General features: G+C 42.4%; 1 protein-coding gene across 1 annotated transcript; it reads left to right on the top strand.

Moving 5' to 3' along the window:
• The first annotated feature begins 37 nt into the window (after nt 1-37).
• POP1 (POP1 homolog, ribonuclease P/MRP subunit) lies at nt 38-20,836 on the top strand. The gene is made up of 16 exons (XM_083517232.1): nt 38-251; nt 2,253-2,399; nt 2,964-3,038; nt 3,385-3,560; nt 4,452-4,700; nt 5,221-5,308; nt 6,451-6,638; nt 7,747-7,997; nt 8,541-8,634; nt 9,643-9,754; nt 9,882-9,998; nt 15,017-15,132; nt 16,116-16,307; nt 17,387-17,541; nt 17,896-18,228; nt 19,527-20,836. The coding sequence occupies exons 2-16, from the start codon at nt 2,255-2,257 to the stop codon at nt 20,179-20,181; spliced, it is 2,946 nt and encodes a 981-aa protein (XP_083373358.1). The 5' UTR covers nt 38-251; nt 2,253-2,254; the 3' UTR covers nt 20,182-20,836.
• The last annotated feature ends 394 nt before the right edge of the window (nt 20,837-21,230 follow it).

The following is a 21,230-nucleotide window of genomic DNA, read 5'->3' as shown; positions in this document are numbered from 1 at the left end:
GTTTTTTAAATACGGTATTTTAAGTCCCTCGCCGCCCACCGTACAGCCTCCTGCCGCGAAGGTTTATGGGACATGTAGTCTTGAGGGTTAAGGGGCAAGATAGGAGAATAAAGAAAGTGCCGCTTGGCGGAAGTGGACGCAACGTGGTCGCCTGGGCGAAGTGCAGCGCGCCGGATCCTCGGGAGAAGAGCCTGGCTGACTCCTTTTTCCTTAAAGGCCTGCTTCATCAGCCCAGCCCAGACCAGTTTCAGGTAGCGGGTTGTGGGGAAAGGGCGTGGGACGGGGAAGGAGGCTCGCTCCCCCGGCTGAAATGGTGCTCGTGGTGCAGAAGTGACTTGTAAGAAGGCAGTTTCTAACATATCCTGCTCTCTACTCTGCAACTGGACGTCCCACACTAACGCATTTGTGGCTGCATGGGGAGGCTGTCTCCTTGTCTTTTCATTGGCTTGTCTCCCCCCGGGGACAGGGCATGCTTTGGGAATGGGGAGAAACCAGGGGCTTAATTTTCAGCGCATGTTCTTAAAAATGCATTTAAAATACTGGTGCACAAGAGCCCCGCTAGATCAGACTTAGGGCTGTCTAGTCTAGCCACTATGAGGCCCTGGGAAGCCTGCGGGAGGAAAAACGCATGAAAGCAATTCCCTTGCCCGTGCATTTTTGTTCTAGGCTGCTCAAGATGATATAGCAGGCTGTATTTTTTAAAAAATAAAATAAGTGCAAATGTTTGCTGTGGCATCGCACAAATTAAAATGGTAGTGGAAATGATGCCATGACTCATTCCCCAGCCTCTTTTGCCCTGATTGGCAATGGTTAACCAGAACGATTCTAACCGTCCAAATTGCTGCTGCTTTCCCTCGATTTACTGCTCCTAAAGTAATTCTGCACTGGAGTAAACAGTATTGTTATACGCTGCTGGTGTCGATGTAAGTGCAGCCGTGATAAGGGAAAGATGCTGACTCAGTATTGGGCACTGTCTGTGAAAGTGACGGGATGACTCTGCAAAAATGCAGGCAAGGGGTAGGGGAAAGCTTAATGCAACATTGTCCACTACTTGCTGGTACAATGCCTTTGATATTGTTCATTTCATAGTAATTTTATTCATATTTTTTCATAAATTACAGAAGTAAACCTGATTATATATGTGTTGGTGTACTAAAACAGGTGGAAATCAGTTTCTGGTGGGATGTTGCTGTTGTGATAGGAATTTTGAGGTCTTGGATATATGTTAAATGTTCATAAGTGTACCAACCAAGCACATATATAGATCAACACAGGAAAACCGACCTGAAACCATTTTGATTCCCAAACTGAGCAAATGTTTTCTCTGCAAGGTCAAAGGAAAATGGAAAAGCCTCCCCATTGTCTTGAGCTCCAGGGCAGGGAATTTAAAATGTCTATATAAGGCCTTGCGCTCCATTGTTCTGGGTTCCTCCTCCTTTCCTAGTTCTTTGCTTCCCAATATTCTCTGGTTGGCCTCTGTTATTTTCTCCTACCAACAGGGAACCTACGTAAGGACTCTATATGGGTTCTTGGATACCCCATAAGGGAAAGGGGCAGATTTTGTTTACAACACTGTTAATCATAGTTCTGCAACCATTTTTTTTTATATATAAAAAAAGATGTTTACTTTGTAATGAATCTTTTGAAGAGCTGCAGGTCTTGGTCAGCTCTGAAGCGCTACATATATCCATTATGCTATTAACCCCACAACTTAAAAGGTAAAGGGACCCCTGACCATTAGGTCCAGTCGCGGATGACTCTGGGATTGCGGCTCTCATCTCGCTTTACTGGCCGAGGGAGCCAGTGTACAGCTTCCGGGTCATGTGGCTAGCATGACTAAGCCGCTTCTGGCGAACCAGAGCAGCGTACGGAAACGCCGTTTACCTTCCCGTCATAGCACTACCTATTTATCTGCTTGCACTTTGACGTGCTTTCAAACTGCTAGGTTGGCAGGAGCAGGGACCAAGCAACAGGAGCCACAACTTAGGCACATGTAATTTCTGCACATTCAGCTTTATACAAGTGGCCAAAAAGAACAAAACACAAAAAGCTTGAAAGGGAGGCCTCCAGGAAAAATAATTTTGTCACTTCCACTTGTCCTTGAACCCAAAGCGCATTGATTGTACGTGATTTTAGCTTTAGGCATGATCCCTGAAACATTATTCCCACATGTTTTGCAGGCTTACTGTATTACAATGCTAGATGGTAATGGTGGAGTTGCATCTTTGGTTGCTTCCGTTTTGCTCCCACAGGAATGTCAAATGCAAAAGAGAAGAAAAGAGCCAAGAAGATGAAAAACCAGCCTACCAATGTGACCTTTACCTTTGATGGTGGGCCAAGCCACAGTGAAATACACTTTCAAAATGGTGGTGATGGAGCCTCTGAATGCAAGAAACAAGGTAGCTGTTGTGCCTTAGTGCAAGTCTAGGGAATCTATGGTCCTGCTGTTGTTGAACTTCCAGCTCCCATCTGTCTCAGCCAGTATGGCCAATGGGCAAAGAGGATGGGAATTAATTCAATCCCAAAACGTCTGGAGGTTCCTCATCCCCATTTTACTGGTACAGACATCTTATTTGGTACGAATTATCCATGAAACTTTGACTCTAAAAAAAATTAAGGTAATCTGGAGATAAGAATGAAACCTTAGAGAAGGGGCCTTTTAAAAAGAAGGCCAAATTTGACACAGCCCTTGTCCTGTTCCACTCGTCCAAAGGAGGGCTATGTGTGGTCACATAAGTTTGACCAATATGTTCAGGTGGTTCAGTGTAAAAAATTCTTGTTTAAAATGCTGTTTAGATAAAGGAAGGATTTAACTTTTATACATGTTGAATTAAGTGATAGGAGAGTTGTTGCCAAATTCTAGAATCAATTTTCTTTCAGGGCTATTGCTATAGGCTGTAGTATGCTCTTAGTCTGTGACTTCAGTCAATTTACATGGTAATTCTTCTTTGACTTGCCAACAGATCTGGGTTCTGAAACCTCACAACAGGGCTTTTCACAACAAAAAGCATCCTGTGAAATGCCCAAATATGTCACAGGTAAGCATAAATGAACAATGACTATCACCCAACATGTCTGTGTTAAGATGTCAAACAAACCTATTTCTTAATGCAATAAGAACAAGCCAAGAGAGTCAGAGACTCATCTGCACAGTCAAGGAGGAGGAGTTCAGAGAGTTTCATTTATAATTACAATTAACCCCAGACTTTTAATAATCACACTTCTTCTTCCAGTAATGTTTCAGCATTCTCCATGTTGAACCTTAAGTTACACACCCATAGGTTTAAGAGATTTAATAAAATTTATGAACCTCATTGCTGCCAAGTGGGAAACTGTTCTCATTTAGTTCTTTCAGGTGCTAAACAAATTCTCTTTTTATTTCAGTGTCTCCTTTTGTTCAGGCTCGTGCTGCAGAAATAAAAGCTATGCTGAAAGCTGTTACGCAGAAGTCTTCCAACACCTTAGTGTTTCAGTCTCTACCGAGACACATGAGGAGACGAGCTATGAGCCACAATATCAAACGCCTGCCCAGGCGACTTCGTGAGCTTGCCAGAATAGAGGTGTGTCTTTAGCTTGTTTTCCCAGTTAGCTTGCTGGTGCTTCCCTGTAATAGTTCATCCTTCTATATAACCTTTCCTTTTGTGTGTGTTGGGGGGTGGGGTGGGGGAATGTAATTGCTGTTGCACGTAGGATGGTGTTAATGCAGCAAGGCATGGCAGGCCTCTGTGGGACTTCCCTCACTCCAGACGGTTTCTCCATATTCTTTGGCAGGAGGGCTTGGAGGGTAGTGATAGGTCACTGTGCTGTCTCCAATATATATTATTTTTCAATGAATTTTATTGATTTTCCACATTTATCACAAAAATAACATAACATAACACACAACAAGGAAAAACACATCACACTACAATAAACTAAACCCAAAAAATGGTTTATTCAAATAACTAATTCTCATTACATTGATAACTAACTTCCACAAATCCCCTCTAACTGAATTTCATTATGTCACCTATATAACAGTTCTCCAAATTCATATTTCTAATAATATTGATTCCTTTCATTTACTAACCTCTTCTCCTTTATTAGTATTTTAATCCTTAGTATTTACTCGTAACATATTCTTATTCTATCCCTAAGCCCATTTAATATTTCCAAGAATTTTCTATTTGTGCTATCTCCAATATAAACCCCACAAGTCCCTGTGCCCTCCACCATAGATAATAATAATAATTTAATTATCTGACTGGGTTGCCCCAATCACTCTGGGCAGCTCCCAACAAAATATTAAAAACACAATAAAACATCAAAAAACATTTAAAAAAACTTCCCTGTACAGCGCTGCCTTCAGATGTCTTCTAAAAGTCATATGGGTGAATTGAATTGGGTTGCCTTCCCTTTGGGAAACAAATTCAAGGGGGGGAAACCATTGTTCCCTTGTTCTACCTATGCAGACAGAGAAATTTGAACATCAGAAGAAAGAACTGTCCAAGAGCAAGTGCCGTAAGGCCAGGCGGCGCCATACAAACTTGGTGGTGGAGTTCAACCGCAGGCAAAAGAAGAACGTGTGGCTGGAAACGCACATCTGGCATGCAAAGCGGTTTCATATGGTGAAGAAGTGGGGGTACTGCCTAGGAGACAGGCCCACAACCAAGAGCTATAGGGCCTGCTACCGGGCCATGACTAGCCACTGCCTCCTTCAGGTACTGTGACATTTTATGCAGGAGAAACACTTCAGCTTTTTTAAAAAACCAGACAAGCACAAGAGCATGTCCTCTTGGGAAAGTCGATCCCATAGACTGTCTTTCTCCTTCCTGTTCTAAAGCACCTGTTGAGTGGAGAAAGAAAATGAAGTTTGCTTATCAGTATCTGGCTGTTTCTATGTACCATCCTGTCCTCGTGTCTTAAGTATACTGGCTCTTGAGTCCTTGTTAACATGTTATAATCTGCTTATCTAGAAATAGCTTTTGGTCTTCATGCATCTCGTAAGATAGTCGGAGAATGTTGCTTATTAACACATGAGATAGATTTTGAGTAGTGCTTCTATCCACATTGTCTAAATGCTTGCCACGCTTCTGCAAACTCAGTCTCCTGATACGTGAATTAGGCTAGAAGAATGGCTCAGGTTTTTATAAACAAAATCCATCGTTTTCTTCTGACCTCTCAAGCATGCCAGGTTTCTTTTTCCCAGCTTAAAATTCAATAGCTTTTCTTTTACATCAGGATTTATCTTATTATTGTTGCTTGGAGTTGACTGGGAAAGAGGAAGAGCTGCTTACAGCACTTGCTCGAATGTGTAGCATAGATGCAGGTAATATTTCCTTATTTTAAAATGCATACATTGTGAATGCTAACTCTTGGGTTGGGCATGGGCGCCTGCTGTCTAGGGCTGGGTGGTACTAAGTATGCTCATTTAGTATTTTTGCAAAATACAACCGCATATTATGCAAGGGGAAAGAGCATAATGAAGGGCTAGGTGTATATTTAATAGTTCTTTGCACTCCATTATTTGTTCCTACTCCTCCCACCTAATTTGCTGATGCCAAGAAAGTCAATTATCTATTTTGCTGTTGAATATAGTTTAGGTCCACTATGGTATAGATGCCTGTGATTAGTGTGGCACGTTATAAGTTTGTAAAATAAATCATACTGTGACTTTTGCAGCAGCGGTCACTTGTGATGGCCATGTTGTGTTTAGAGCAGCCTTCCAGATAAGTCTTCCAAAGCTGTTCTCCCATACTGAAGTAATCCTCCAAACCATGGCTCCCATACATGTTTGGAAGAATGGTTCAAACCATAGTTTGCTAGTTTGTGTGTTGCAGTAAACTCTGCTTAGAACAAAAGGCAAAATAAGGAATTATTTTGCATACATGGCTTGTTCAGGATTCTCCAAACTGTTGTTTGGACTATTGTCCCAGTTTAACCATAGCCTGTTAATCATTTTATGTTACGTTGGTCTGTGAGGGGAAAACAAAACAAGTCTATAGTCGATCAGCTAGAAGAAATTCTTCTCATAGCTAATCAGGGCTAGTCATAAAGTTTGTTTAGAAAAAACACTAAGCTTTCCATTCCCAATACAACTTCAGCAGGATAAAATGATCTTAAGAAGTTTCATTGTGGACCTGGTGTGTGACCAGCTTTGAATTCTTTAAAGCAAGAACTACTGTAGGAGCTATTCTCCCCCACCATCCCCATGTTCCATCTCTTAACTCTGCCAGTCTAGACTTTGGAATGCTACTTCTATTATTATTTTTTAAAAAAGAATAATACTTTATTTAGAATTCAATAATAACAAAGGGAAAAACCGCAGTAGTTGCTACATCCATTCATTACAGTTGACCAATTTTTAAATCGGAATGCTATTTCTAGATGTGGTCTCCCAGTTACAAAGGTTATAATATCTTGCTAAGTGGGCACTATTTTCTTGAGCATTTTTAGCCTGTCTCTTCTCAGGGCCAACATTTGCAGCTATTCCTTGTCTATCTGGGAAGCGCCAGGGTGCTCTCACCATGTACCAGGCAGACCGATACCCTGCAGGTGCACTTGGACCAGTTACTTTCCTTTGGAAACCCAGAGATGGGATTGGTAGTACTTCCGAAAACAGACAACTGTGGATATGGACCCACCCTGTCTTTAAGCAGGTACAAGCTGTTTCTTTTCTTTTTAAAAAACATTTATAATTAGTGTAGTAAAAAAATTAAAAGGTAAGGGTAAAGGGACCCCTGACCATTAGGTCCAGTCGTGGCCAACTCTGGGGTTGTGGCGCTCATCTCTCTTTATTGGCTGAGGGAGCCGACGTACAGCTTCCGGGTCATGTGGCCAGCATGACTAAGCCGCTTTTGGCAAACCAGAGCAGCACATGGAAACGCCGTTTACCTTCCCGCCGGAACGGTACCTACTTATCTGCTTGCACTTTGACGTGCTTTCAAACTGCTAGGTTGGCAAGAGCAGGGACCGAGCAACAGGAGCTCACCCCGTCGCGGGGATTCGAACCACCGACCTTCTGATCGGCAAGTCCTAGGCTCTGTGGTTTAACCCACAGCACCATCTGCGTCCCAACATTAAAAAAATACCTGTATTAAAAAGCTAACCTCTTGTGAAGGGCAAGTAGGCCTGAAGTGGAAGCCTTTCATATGGTTGATTCCCACCAAAAAAGAGGTTGGAAAGGTCATGTGGGTGAAGGGAGTGCCTGAACCCTTCCTTTAACACAGGTAGAAGATCAGGGGAAGCTGTCTTTATACCAGGTCAGCCTGTTTGTTCAACTAGCCCAAGGCCGGGAGCTCTCTCCATGAACTTGAGCAAAGGCCTTCCACCCAGCCTACCTGAAGCTTTTAGCCACAGATGCCAGGGCTTGAGCCTGGGGCCTTCTGCACAAGCTGCACAAGCTGAGCTAAGAAGCCAAACATTTGGCCTGAGCAGCTGCTTCATCTTAGGCAGTACTGGCGAAACTAGATTTGTAGAAAGTGCTTTCTAAAAAGAGTCTTACATAAATTGTTTGTAGGGTCATTGAGATCTTTTAAAATATAAAAAGCCCTTTTATTCTTTTGACAGCAGGATATTCTACTGAGTGGACTTAAGCTCCATCTAGAGGGCTGGCAACCTGAGAATGTGGAGCTAAAAAGTCCATCTGCCGGCCCTCTCTTTCAGCTGCTTATTTCCAAGGACGCCGCTGTTAATCTCTTGCCTGAAAGCTGCATAAAAGATGGTGGCCTTCACATTTGATGAGCCCTTTTCCCTGCTTCCCATTAGGAGATCATGGCTGAGTTAAAAGCAGCCTTCCGGTGTTCTGAGCCCATGGAAGTCTGTAACCCTGAACCAGCTGCAATATTGCCTCAGGAAGAAAGCCAGTCGTTTGTTGCTGAGGAAGTTGGCCAGAAAAGGAAGAGGAAAGACAATGGAGGCGAAATGGCTGTCCCAGTGAAAAAAATTATTGGCGATGGGACCAGAGATCTCCACCAGTCCTATTGCTGGACATCACAAACTACTGGAGTTGTGATAAGGTACTTGTTTGGGTACTAGTCAAGTCTAGTCAAGTTGCCTCATTATACGAAGGGATGAAGAAGAACTTTGGTAAACAAATTGAACTAGGCCCCCGTTTTCACTATACATTCAAAACAGTGTCATACCACTTTAAACAGCCTTTTTAAACAGAAAGAATCTTGGGAACTGTAGTTTGTTAAAGGCACTGTGAATTGTTATAAAACCCCTATTCCCCTCAAAGAGCTACAATTTAGTGTAGCTTAACAGCCAATCCCTCTTCCAAAGAACTCTAGGAATTGTAGCTCTGTGAGGAAAATGGGAGTCTCCTAACAGTTCTCAGCACCCTTGACAAACTACAGTTCCCAGGATTCTTTGTGGGAAAGCCATGAGATTATACAGTTTTAATTAGGTACTGAAATAAGAATGTTTGAGATTATTAAAAAAACAACAACAGATGAATGCAAAATGTGATAGAACGGATTTATGAATCAACACAAGCTGGAACTGGACTAATTCATCACTCCTGACTTCATGTTTTGACGTGTAGCTTTTGTCTCTTCCAGCGACCTAACAATGGAGATTCTCAGATATCGGTTGATTGGTCCCCTCTCAAACTGCGTCCTTACAGAGGCACTCAAAGCTGCTTGCGTCCATACTGTAAGCTAATCAGCAATTTTCATGCTTGCTTTTGTCATGTGCTCAAGATCGCATTGCTGTTATTGCATTGCTGTGTAGTCAACTGCTAGAATCTAGTATTGTGGTACTACACATGTTTGTACTACATTAGCATATGATTCCCAACTCATCTAGAAAAGTTTGGGACATCTTGTGTTAGTCATACCACTGTCTTAGTGTCCTGAACCTCCGTATTATAAAGTAATACAGGATAATGCCTAGAGCTGTATAATGAATAGAGCTGTATAGTAAGCCCTTCTTTTAAAACTGTATTAGATCACAGGCTTTGCTTGCAAAAGATCCCAAGTTCCATTCCTGGCATCTCCAGGAAAGGCTGGGAAAAAATTTTGGGTAGTCCCTGCCACTTAGAATAGACTGGTTGGAGATGAAGTCCACCATGTTGGTTACCATCAGCCCGGCCAACATGGCCAGTGGTCAGGGATGATGGGAGTTGTGGTAAACAGCATCTGGAGGGCACCATGTTGGATACTCTGGTGCAGACAGTACTGAGCTAGGTGAACCAGGGGTCTGGCTGAGTGTCAGGCTGCTTCCTGTGTTCCAACTGCAAAAGAAATTCTGTGGCAATCTTGTGTGCATGGTGGTAGAAGAAGCAGAAGTTTGTGGCTCTCTTTGGTATGAGCAGGAAGACCAGTTGACTTGGTTACTCCAGGATGCTGGATCATTGCTTCTGCCTATTCTCATATCATGCAACTCCCTTGCTCAGTATTCAAAACCACTCTAAAACCCTGGAGTGTTTTGGATATATTTGAGTTGTACATTACCATACTTTGGTCACCAAGCCTTTAACCACTTCTTGGAGGTCTTGGCAGTTGTACCATAACCAGCTTTCATGTAGAAGTTGGTTCTCTGGAAGACAGCTGCACATATGTCCATTGGCAGCCCTTGAGGTAAAAGGGGAGGAACTGAGCTTTGTGGCAGCAAACTACATATTTCCCCCTCTTACCTTACATGTTGTGATTGGTTATCTAGGAAGTGGAGCCTACAGATTCTGAAATCAACAGCTGGTGGATAGATAATTGCAGAGATCCTGATCTGGTGTCTCTTCATCGCCGTCAAGAAGCCATCTTTGAATTGTTGCAAGGTAGCATTCTAGTAGTGCCTTCTGTTTACATGCTTTATATACTTGCTGGTGTACATTTGATCTTGAAATATCAAAATGTAATACTTGTCGGTATGTTTAAAGGTGCATCCATTTTATGTGTTTAAAGGGTTAAGTTCATCAGACATTCCATCAGGTACTGTACTGGGTTTGACTGTGGGGGATCCTCGAGTGAATTTGCCTAAAAAGAGAGTGAAAGCCAAACCAAATCCTGAAAGATATCAAGGTAAAGTATCTCATCTAATACTGTAAAGAGTTCATCAATCTACTTTTATGTCAGGTTAAGTTAATGTGTCTTTATTAAGCATTAGCAGAGAGTGCCCAGGGCTGCCTGGGAATTTTTAGAAACCAAAACTTATTGTGATTTTTAAATGGATAGTGTAGTGAGTTTGGACCCATCATGCTAACAATTGGGCGGAGTCATGCCAAAGTCATGTTTTAGTCCACCATCTTGATTCAAAATGGCTGACACCCAAACATTGAAAAGACCACTTCCCCCACCTTAGGAACCGTTGTAGTGAGTTTGTCAGTGGAATTTCAAGAGGTAGCCAAACCTATAGAGAACACACAGGCAAACCATTTCCTAAAACATATAGTATATTCCAGGGAGCGTTGCTCTTATCTCATGGCTTTTTAGGGTTCCATTAAACATACCAAATAGATGCACACATCCTATATTATTAATTCTATGTAGAGAATAATGGCAGTTGTGAGGAAGGGACTTGGCACCAAACTGGTCTTGTGCTCAATGGAAGCCTCTGTTAAATGGTACAGATGATCCAGGTTCGAATCCTGGCGAGGCCAACAGGTGCTTTACCTCAAGATGCAACACTTCATTTCTACGTGCTCGTATTGCCTACAAACATACACTTCAGAAAAAGTGTGAAAGAGTTCTCCACATATAATACCGGAATGTTTGGCTTGCTGTGCTAATTTAGCCTTAGAAATATTTTTCTGTAATGAGAGTAAGAATCAGAAGTTCCATAATTCAGTCCCACTGTACTTATTTGCCAATTAATTCCACGGCACTGGATTCATTATTTCACTTTTCACCATTTCTTTGCTCACAAACAATTATTTTTCAGTAATGGGGCAGGTTTGGGGCAAAAAGAATTCCTCTAAACACACATTTCTTTTACTTGTCTACATTTCGCATCTGCTTCACTTAGGCTTATCTACATCTCTCCCTTTTGATATGGATTTAACCGCTACAGACAACTCACCCATCAAACCAAACAGTATATTCTGGCTTGAAGCCACACTCCATTTTTTTATGCAGGGTGTATCTCTTAGTTCTGGGATCCTTCAACTGAAGATGCCAGGGATTAATGCTTGGATTTTTTTCTTATTTGCAAAGGATGTGCCATGATGTTGAGTTGTGGCTTCTGCTCCTGGGCCAGACCATAAGAAAATCTTAAAACTTTGGTTCTTTTCTTCTACATTATAAGGTCCTTCTCCACTTGCCAGGGCAACATTGTTTGGTGTTTCCTAATAAAGAGCTTTTCAGACATAAATATGCACTCAGGTAGCCATGGTTTGATACTTCTGATTGCTTTGGTGTAGATTCACAAATGCGTCTAGATCTTCTGCACATATATATACACAATATTTTTTGCTCTATAAGACTCCCCTTTTCCCTCCTAAAAAGTAAGGGGAAATGTGTGTTTGTCTTATGCAGCGAATGCAGGCTACGCAGCTATCACAGAAGCCAGAACAGCGAAAGGGATTGCTGCTTTCACTGCGCAGCGATCCCTCTTGCTGTTCTGGCTTCTGAGATTCAGAATATTTTTTTTCTTGTTTTCCTCCTCCAAAAATTAGGTGTGTCTTGTGGTCTGGTGCGTCTTATAGAGCGAAAAATACGGTGTGTGTGTGTGTGTGTATATATATATATATATATATATATATATATATATATATATATAGCCCTGTGAGAAACTTTGGGTTGTGCAAGGCAGCGAGGGACACGCCAGCCCTTCCAAGCCTGTGCGACTCTGCTGTCTACCATAGCCTTTCACTATATATGTTTGTGAATTTAATAACCCTTTCTGTTTTGAGGCATTCTGCAGGCAGTGCATGCCCATTAAGCAGTGCATGCAAGCTAAGGCTGATGGCTGAAGAAGAAAGGGTAGCCAGAGAAGATCTTAAATGGATGTATGTGGGGAACCAGCAATGGGAGCCTGGATGGCTGAAGACTCGTGTTTGCAAACAGGCAGAGGGGAAGATGCCACCTAAGAAAGAAATCTTAAGGAAAGCTGGTGCTTCTTTTGGATAGTGCTCCACAGCTCTTCCCCTGCATTAGCTTAGGGTTGTGTCCTGCTGAAAATGAGAGCCCACAAAAAGTAATGTTGGCCAACAACTTGGATGACTTAAAAAGAGGATTAGAGGATTCTTGGAAGAAAAGGCTATCAGTGGCTATTGACCACTCAGATTATGTTCTCTTTCTGTTGCTGGGAAGAATGCTGTTCTGCTCAGGTCCTGTTTTCAGGTTTCCATAGGCATGTGGTTGTCCACTGGCAACAGGATGCTGGTCCTGATCCAGCAGGGCTCTTATATTGCTACTCAGAGGAGGACCATTGAAATTAGAGGGATGAGTTAGCCATGTCCCTTAATTTCAGTTGGTCTCCTCTTGAGTACAGCTGGCATTAGATACAACCCATAGTCATGGAGGAAACATTGATTTTGTTTTCTGTATCTTCCTTATTCACTATAGTTATTTAGTAGTTCATTCTCTTGTTTGGCATGCTTGCTTTTCACATTCTTAGGGAGGCATTCTATTCATCTGCAATCTCCCTTAAAATACATGGTGGAGTAGGATTTCTTCAGGTATAGTTATTTGAAGATTCATTGCACCGGGTGTTTTGGGTAAAGTGTTCCAAATATCACACATGAAGTTGGGTACTTTAGGCAGGGTATACTGATTTGCTAAGCATGTCGCCACAATCTAAAGTTTTCTTTTGCTGGAATAGCTAATACAGTGGAACCTCGGTTGCCGAACGCTTCGGAAGTTGAACACTTTGGCTTTCGAACGCCAACAACCCGGAAGTGAATGTTTCCATTTACAAATGCTCCTTGAAAGTCGAATGGCTTCCAAGGCACATTTCTCCATTTTCCCCACGGATTTTGCCAACCGGCAATTGCGCCTCGATTGTCGAACATTTCAGAAGTCCAACAGTCTTCCGGAACGGACTGCATTCAACAGCCGAGGTTCCACTGTACTAAAAATAAGAAGGGTGACAATGGGCCACAGGCATATCAACCTTTCAATAGAAAGGTTTAATTCTCTTAAACACATGCATCTTTTGGCACCACAATTTCCCCACCCTTCACCGAAAACCTAATGCCAACTATGAGTGCACACTGATCCTGTCACACTGTAGCACCCTGCTTGTGGTTAACGCTTAGCTGGAATGAAATATTCAACGCAACAATAGAGAAATTAAAATAATAATTTATTTGTCAGACAAATAAATGAGAGACACAGTGGTATATGGATACCAAAGCTTTGCCCACTCCAGCCCTGATGGCCAGCGCTTATATTTCCTCAGCCCAGCCCCCTTTGGCTGCCTCTGTCCAATCAGCCTGGTTGAAATTCCTATTGGCTGTTTGCTAGAACCAATAATAAAAGATACACCCATTTCCTATTACCTTTTATGGGAGACAAAGAGCTATATTTCTTTCTATCCATAAATGGCAGACAAGTAGCCATATATCTTACATTTGCCTCGACCAGGCACCTTAATTATCAGATCATCTTTGCCCTATTGCCCTATTCACTCCAGAACAGATGGCTAATGGTTTTAATTTTTATCTTAAACAGAGATCTTGGGTTCACCTTCTCACACACCATCAATGAAATAAGAATCTAACATTTCTTACTTTCTAAATCCTTTGCATAATTACATTTAAGCCAATATATTTCATACATAACATAGATAGATTTTTTAGAAGGAAAGGCCTTTTCAAAGTAAAAAGGAACTTTAATAAAGAACAGTTTCGAAAGCAGCCACTTTAGTTTACAACTCCTTTTCCTAGCCAGCTGCTGTTCCTATTAGCTCTTGCCCTTTAACCTTAGGAAGATGTGGCTCAAGTCTAATGGGAGGCACATGGTATATTATCTGCTAAACAATAAATTTCACTATTTACCAACTCTTAATTAGTGTTTTTGCAGCTTGATTGTATTCTGTAATTTGTATGGTCAGTGTGACCTTTTGCTCCCAGCCTGTAATTTCCTTTTACAACCCTGAAGCACTGCTATAGATCAGAGGGGCCCTGTTTAGGAAGATAAACATCTGCCAAAGCACCCAGCCAGCTGCTTTCTGCCTGGCATGAGAGATACAAACATTTACAAATATATTTTTTAAGCTCATTTTAAAATGCAGGCCTTGATCTGATGCCTCAACACAGTTCCTGAACATCTGTAGATACGAGTGAAGGGATGTTTAAATATTCTCTTAGAGAGTGGTGCTTGACTCTGCAGTGAGAAAATAATGCATCAGGCTTGGATCTCAATATGCTCAGGCAGCAAAAGGAGAGCAGTTCCAGAATGTAAAGTTCAAGGGGAACTCCGAAATCACCACCTTCACATCAGCCTTTAAAGCAGGGATGGGGAGCCTGTGGCCCTCCAGATGTTGTGGCTGCTCCCATCAGTCCAAGCTAACTTGGCCAGGGGTTAGGGATGATGGTAGGCTGGAATCCATCAATATCTGGAGGACCACAAGTTCCCCACCCATGCTTTTAAAGCAGTGGTTCTCAACCTGTGGGTCCCCAGATGTTGTTGGACTACAACTCCCATCATCCCTGAGCTCTGGCCTTGCTAGCTAGGGGTGATGGGAGTTGTAGTTCAATAACATCTGGGGACCCACAGGCTGAGAAAGGCTGTTTTAAAGTGAGACCGTGTCTTCTAAAATGTTGCTCCCTCACTTTAGACCTCAGTAAAATTAGGACTACTGCCTACAGCTCCACAAACTCCTAGAAGGCTTTGACATTTGTTAGAGCAGAACTCAAAGTTCATTTCTCTCTGTGCTGTTAAATGTGTGTTTGCTCTTTGTACAAAATACCCCTTTAAATGAAGTAGCAAGGGTTGCTATGCTCCTAAGACAAAACATTCAGCTAGTTTCTCGTGGAATATGAACTGAAATTATTAAGGTTAGAAGCTTTAATGATCTTTCCACTACTTGCTGTTCTGCATTCCCCTTTGTATGCTCTTTTAGTGACAACAGGTCCCTCTTTTTTCCTTTTCTGTAGAGGATGAAAAAGTCAAGCAGCTGATCTTGGAAGGGGTGCCAGCAGAGTGTGCACAGAGCTTTCTCTGGGACCAGAACGTCCGCAAGAACGTCACAGAAAATAAAATGCCAGAACAGGTAACCTCAACATCAGAAATAACAATGAAGCAGTTGGATATAAATGTCAGCCGCTCAGTGCATTTCTATTAAGCCCAGTTACTTTGAGACTTGAAATGTTTGTCTCAAAATCCTGCCCATTTCTTTCCAGCTGGCGAAGTGTACCAGAGTAGGCTTGGTTTTCTAATCTGAAAATGTTGCCTCCTCATTTACTTTGCGTCTCTAGTTACATAATTTGCACTTACACAGGGCAATATCCAGCTAAACCATTCTGCTAATGCAAGGACTTACAGCTGACGAAATGGACCTTTCCCTCTCCCTCTCTGTCTGCTCTGGAGTGTTGGAGGGGGGAACCCCCACCACAGACTTAGGGGGCACATGGGGAGAGGAGAGGGAAGAGAAGTTTCATTGCACAGCCAGAAGTCTTTGTTCTTGCAGAAGTGTTTAGTTGGATACCGCCCACAGACAATCTACTGAGTACATTTTATATCCTGCCTTTCTTCCATCAGGCTCTCAAAGAAGTATATGTGAGGTTCCTAGGTGATCTCCCATCAGGATGCAGACCAGACCTAGACCTCCTTGGTTTCAGCAAGGTGGCTGGATCCTGTGTCCCGAGATCTGTAAACATGGAAATGGCATCATAGCAGACACAGTTTTGTTTGATATAGATGGGCGACATGTCAGTCTCTCTCTCTCTCCTTACAACAGTGATTTATAAAGAGTTACTAAACTACAGAGCCATTGACAGAAAGAAATTCAGATCAGGCCTGTAAGCTGCCATATTCCTCTACTAACGCACAGGAAACGTACTGCATTAAAGAAAAATTGTTGTGTTCCAGGAATAGCTTTCAGTGAAGCTTTTACTTATGGCTTATTAAATTGTTTTAAGGTAAAGATAAGTTTAAATGCTTACAATGCAGAATAAGAATATTTTCTTCTTCTTCTGGTACCTCTTTTTTCTTTTTTAAGCAAACCTTTGTGTGCTTTGTCCCCTCTCATCCCAGGACTTGAATCATCTGAGAAGTAAACTCTTGGTGCCTGGATCACATCTTGACTTAGGCCCCCGAGAATCCAAGGTTCCTATTCTCCTGGTTCAGCAGCCTGGAAAAATGGCTGGAGAAGATCGACTAGGATGGGGAAGTGGCTGGGATATTTGCTTGCCCAAAGGTTGGGGCATGGCTTTTTGGCTACCTTTTGTAAGTTATGTTTCAGATTGAAAAACCGTGGGTAATGAACTATAATTGCTGACTAACATACCTTTGCTCTTCAGGATGATTAAAACATTTTTAAAAATGCAGGCACCCTGACAGCTCATGATGAAATTAACTCCATGTTTTCTACGAAGTATCCCATGGTGGTTTTATGGTTTTATATTCATACTACTTCTCTTCCTCCCATTCTATTGGAGAAACAGAGCCCCAGTGGCGTAGCGTGGGGGGTGCAGGGGGGGCCGTCCACACCGGGCGCAACATCTGGGGGTTAGGGTTAGGGGGCGCAAATCCACGGGTTAGGGGGCGCAAATCCACGCGTTAGGGGGTGCAAATTACTTGCCTTGCCCCGGGTGCTGACAACCCACGCTACGCCACTGCAGAGCCCCAAAGGCAATGCAAGCTGAGCATCCACACGAGATTCACTTTCCTAAACACCAGCCTTATGTGTTCAAAAGGAGGATTCATTGCAGGCAAATCTGTTGCCATGTTTTCATGCAATCCAGAAAAGCAGCGGTAACTTTAGTTTACGGACCTTTCCTCTTGTTCTTGCATTCTCTTAACTGTCAGTGGTATAAATGGCTGCAGAAGAAGTTTTTATATCACACTGCCGTCCCTATGCCTAGATCCTAAGGCTACAAAATGCAAACCAAACGTTGCAACTGCTGTGGATTATTAAAAAAAGATCCTCTTCATAATGAAACCGAAAGTAGATTATTTGGACTGAGCTGGGCAGTTTCTAAGAACCTTGTCAGTATTAGCTTTTCTTGCAATTTGAAGCTTCCAAGCCTGCGGAAGGGCATCTGCACTGAGATACAATAGGCGCCTGATATCTGTATCTTCTGAAAAACAATGAAGAAGTTTTTGTTCCAGCAAACCTTCCCACCTCGATGAAAAGGTCCTTCCTTAGTTGTTCATTTTGTTTTGTTTCTAAGTCTACCTTCAGTTGTTCTTTGTACTTTTTAACTGCTTTTATGGCCTGTCTCTAAATCTCCTTGAGGCTTACCTAAAAGGCAATTCATAACTGATAAATAAATGAAAGTCAACCTTACACATTTGTTTTGTAGCTATATCGAGGTGCACGTGTTGGGGGATTGCAGGAGGCTCTGAAACATTCTCTGTATAAGAGGACACCACATATCCCACACGATTACCCAGACTCTCCTGCTGCCATGCAATTTGCCAAAACACTGGAGAGAAATCTTCTTGAAAAGTTTAAGAGGTAGGTATCTGAGATGCACCTGGGAGCTTCCCCCCTTACCTCAGCCAGTACATGTGGTATATATTCAGATTAAATCTTCAGAAAAATTACCTTTCCGAAGGCAATGGGAACGTGACATTTTAGGTCACAACTCAATATGGCAAAAGACGTGAAAGCACTTTCCTCCAGCCAATAATTTAGGGATAGGATTTCTTTTAATCTAGCCAAGGTTAAAAAAAAAAGAAAAGAATTTCCCCTTTTTACCAATGTAATTCTTGGCAATTAGGTAGTATATAAATATATTATTAATTATAATTTTGTATTTCCCTCTATGTTTTGCTGCTTCTAAATGAGAAGTTTTTTTCTTTATCATAGGCGTCCTCCTGCGAAAAGAACCAATTATATTAAGCATGGGACCTTGGCACCATTCCTCTGTCCCTGGGATAAGCTGAACAGAGACTGGGAGGCCAGAAACAGAGCTTTTGCAAAACATGTACCCACATCAGACCAGGAGTCTTGTGCAACTGAGGAACAGGCTTCTTGTGGCCCCAGCTCTGGAGCACATGTGGCTGAATCACCTGTGGCTGTCAATCCAGAACAGCAAATGGAGATGAGCTCCCCAGACATGCAGGTGGAAGAAGAGAGAAAAATGATGGGTCTATGCAAGAGAGATGAAGCCGAATCAGGTTGGACCTTCTGTGTTCTCAGGTATGCACACCAAATCAATTCCCCCATTGACCATAGTGGGAAATCAACTTGCAACTCATGTGAATCCATACATAGGGATTTTGAGTGTGCAAGCTGTTGCCATGGAACAAGACTTAGATCCTTGAGTACTTCATCTTCTGAGGCTTACCCTGGTCAGATGTGACAAGCTTTAGAAGCTGTTCTGCTTATGAGCTGTCTTACAAACTTGTGAATTGCTTATTACCTGCGTACACAAATGTCCTCTGCACTTTGGAGCTTTTAAAGGCTTGTTTCAAGTGAGTGTGGTCAGTTGGCACCTGATTATTTCAACAGGCTGAAGCCAGAACTGTAGCAATTAACTCTTAAATAGGAGTCTCTTGCCCGGCAGATGCCCATGCTTATATTTTCTGAGTGACGTAAGAGTGCAAGAGTCCTATATTCAAAATCCAACTCTGCTCCAAAACATATCCTACTTTGCAGGGTGACAGTTAAGCTAAAAGGTGGACTGGAGCACATTGTATGCCACTCCTCTGCTCCTTGAAGGAAGGACATGATAAACATGTAATAAATGGAGTATTTAAACTCTGAACAAAGTTGTGCAGTCTCAGTAAGCTCTTCATCATCCACAGAGAGAGAGACAGACAAATCGCATCTTTACAGATACTGTACAGTGGTGCCTCGCAAGACGAAAAGAATTCGTTCCGCGAGTCTTTTCGTCTTGCGATGTTTTTCGTCTTGTGAAGCACGGTCCGTCGCAACTGCGCCTCTTCAAGCGGCTTTAAAAAAAAAGCGCAAGACGTTTTCGTCTTGCGAAGCAAGCCCACAGGGAAATTCGTCTAGCGAAGCAACGCAAAAACGGAAAACCCTTTCGTCTAGCGAGTTTTTTGCCTTGTGAGGCATTCGTCTTGCGGGGCACCACTGTACTTTTTCATAGCAAAACATCCTATATACTTACAGTGAGTTCATTCTGCAGGTATGGATCCTTATGTGGTATGGATCCATATGCCAAAGGGAAGGCAGAAGTATAATAATAATAAAAACAAACAAACAAACAAACAATCTTTATTACGGTTTTTTTTTTTTATTAATAATAATAAAAAAACAACTATATAAACAGCCCATTGAGACTTGAGCAACCTCTGACAGCATACAGTTGACTAACTACAGGAAAACAAGGAAGGGGAAGGGGAACATTGTTCCCTGGCAAAGGGTGGGAAATTTTGTGCGGGAGCATTCCATACTGCAACATTATGTTGCAGGGCCCACTTGTTCTGTACTGAACTGCATGAAAACATAACTTGTTGTATCTTTTTCAATAGGAGCAGAAAATTATTAAGGCAGGTATCGGTCTGGTGCCAGCCAACACCTGGGAGAAATCGGAGGCTACAGCGCCTTGTCGCCAGGCCAGATCAGAAGGATCTGACTGAAGATGCCCTCCTGCCTATGCTTCAACGTTATCCCAGGTCACTGGTGTGGGTCAGCTTGTCCCTTCTCAAAAAAGGTAGCCCCGAGTTACACGCAATGATTTGCATTCCAACAAAAGGAGATTTATTGCAGCTCAGCAAAGACCAAGACTACTGTGGTCCTCGGGAACCTAAGCACAGCGACAGATTTAAGAGCAAGATGTCGAAACGAAAGGGAAGGAAGAAGAGGCAAGACGTCGGGAAGGCCACAGAAAGCAGTGCCTTGAATACAACGAAGGCCGCACCAACAGAACATGAAGATCTGGTTCTGGGCTTATGGCCGAACCCTTTGCCAGATCTTGCAGCACACTGTTCTAGAGTGCTCTTGGGATTTGTCACTCAAGGGGACTTCTCCTTGGCCTCTGGCTGTGGTGAGGCATTAGGGTTTGTTAGTCTGACAGGGTTGCTGCAAATGTTGTTGGGTCAGCCAGTGGACAAGAAAGGGCTTGTGGTGTTAAGAAACCCAGCATCCCTACAATACAGATTTGCTAGGCTTACGGTTGAAGTCTAACTGGTTGGAACTCATTGGCATTCAAAAGTACCAAAGACGCTTTTCTCTTGAACATGTACAGGCATCTTAATTTTGAGTCGGAGCTTCCAAAAATATACCTTACCTTTGTGCATATGTGATATGAAATAGACTTTGAAACTATTCTGTATTGTGTTCAATATCAAATATCTCTTCTATTACTTAGAGGCACACACACTGAACATCTGTACTTAACAACAAATGCTAATTGCTTTTTTATGTTTAAACCAGGCATGGGGAACCTTTGGCTCTCTGAATGTTGCTGCTCTATAACTCCCATAATTGGCCATGCTTGATGGGGTTGATGGGAGTTGTAGTTCAGCAATACTGGGGGGGGGGGGATTCACATTGTTGTATACTATCCCCCCCCCCTTTACATACAGATTTGCCTCAAGTAAGAAATTCTGCCCCCATCCCCCCTTGTAACATAGTGGTTTTGGCTGCACATTTCAGGCTTACAGTGGTTTTTGGGGCCCATACATTAAGCAAGTAAGATTTTAGGGTATTTAAGATGGTACTTTTTCTGGAACCACGGTATTCCCTCATGTTCAGTTAATACTGGAAGAATTCCCCCCTAATCTGCCCCCCTACCCCCGGATGTTGAATTGAAATAATGTTAATAAAGCCATGGAAATTACATGAAGGGTTGGCTCCCTCACCTTAGCCTCAGCTTTTCTGAACAAATATTGTGCAAGTGTTCCACTTTGGACAAAAGTCCTTCACTATTCCTGAGAGAAGATGGCTTGACAGGCCCTGTAAGCCACACTACCTTTTATGATCAAGTAGAAGAATCATGTCAGAAGAATCATGTTACCTTTATCTTAAATATGAATTTATTGCGAGAGGTGATAATTCTGTAATCAGTAAGTAAACTGAAACACATAGAAGGCAATAAACTTGCTCACAATATAAAAATATTTGTCGTGTTTTGACCTCCTGTAAAGATAGATAATGTTGGGAGCCCCCTGTTGGAAATCATGGAGAACTGCTTCCAGTTAGTGTGGACAGATCTGACTGTGTATAGCAGCTTC

Source organism: Podarcis liolepis, assembly GCF_965112155.1.
Source record: "Podarcis liolepis genome assembly, chromosome: 8".
Lineage (NCBI taxonomy): Eukaryota > Metazoa > Chordata > Lepidosauria > Squamata > Lacertidae > Podarcis > Podarcis liolepis.
Note: the sequence above shows the minus strand (reverse complement) of the source record. Positions and strands in the feature narration are given on the sequence as shown.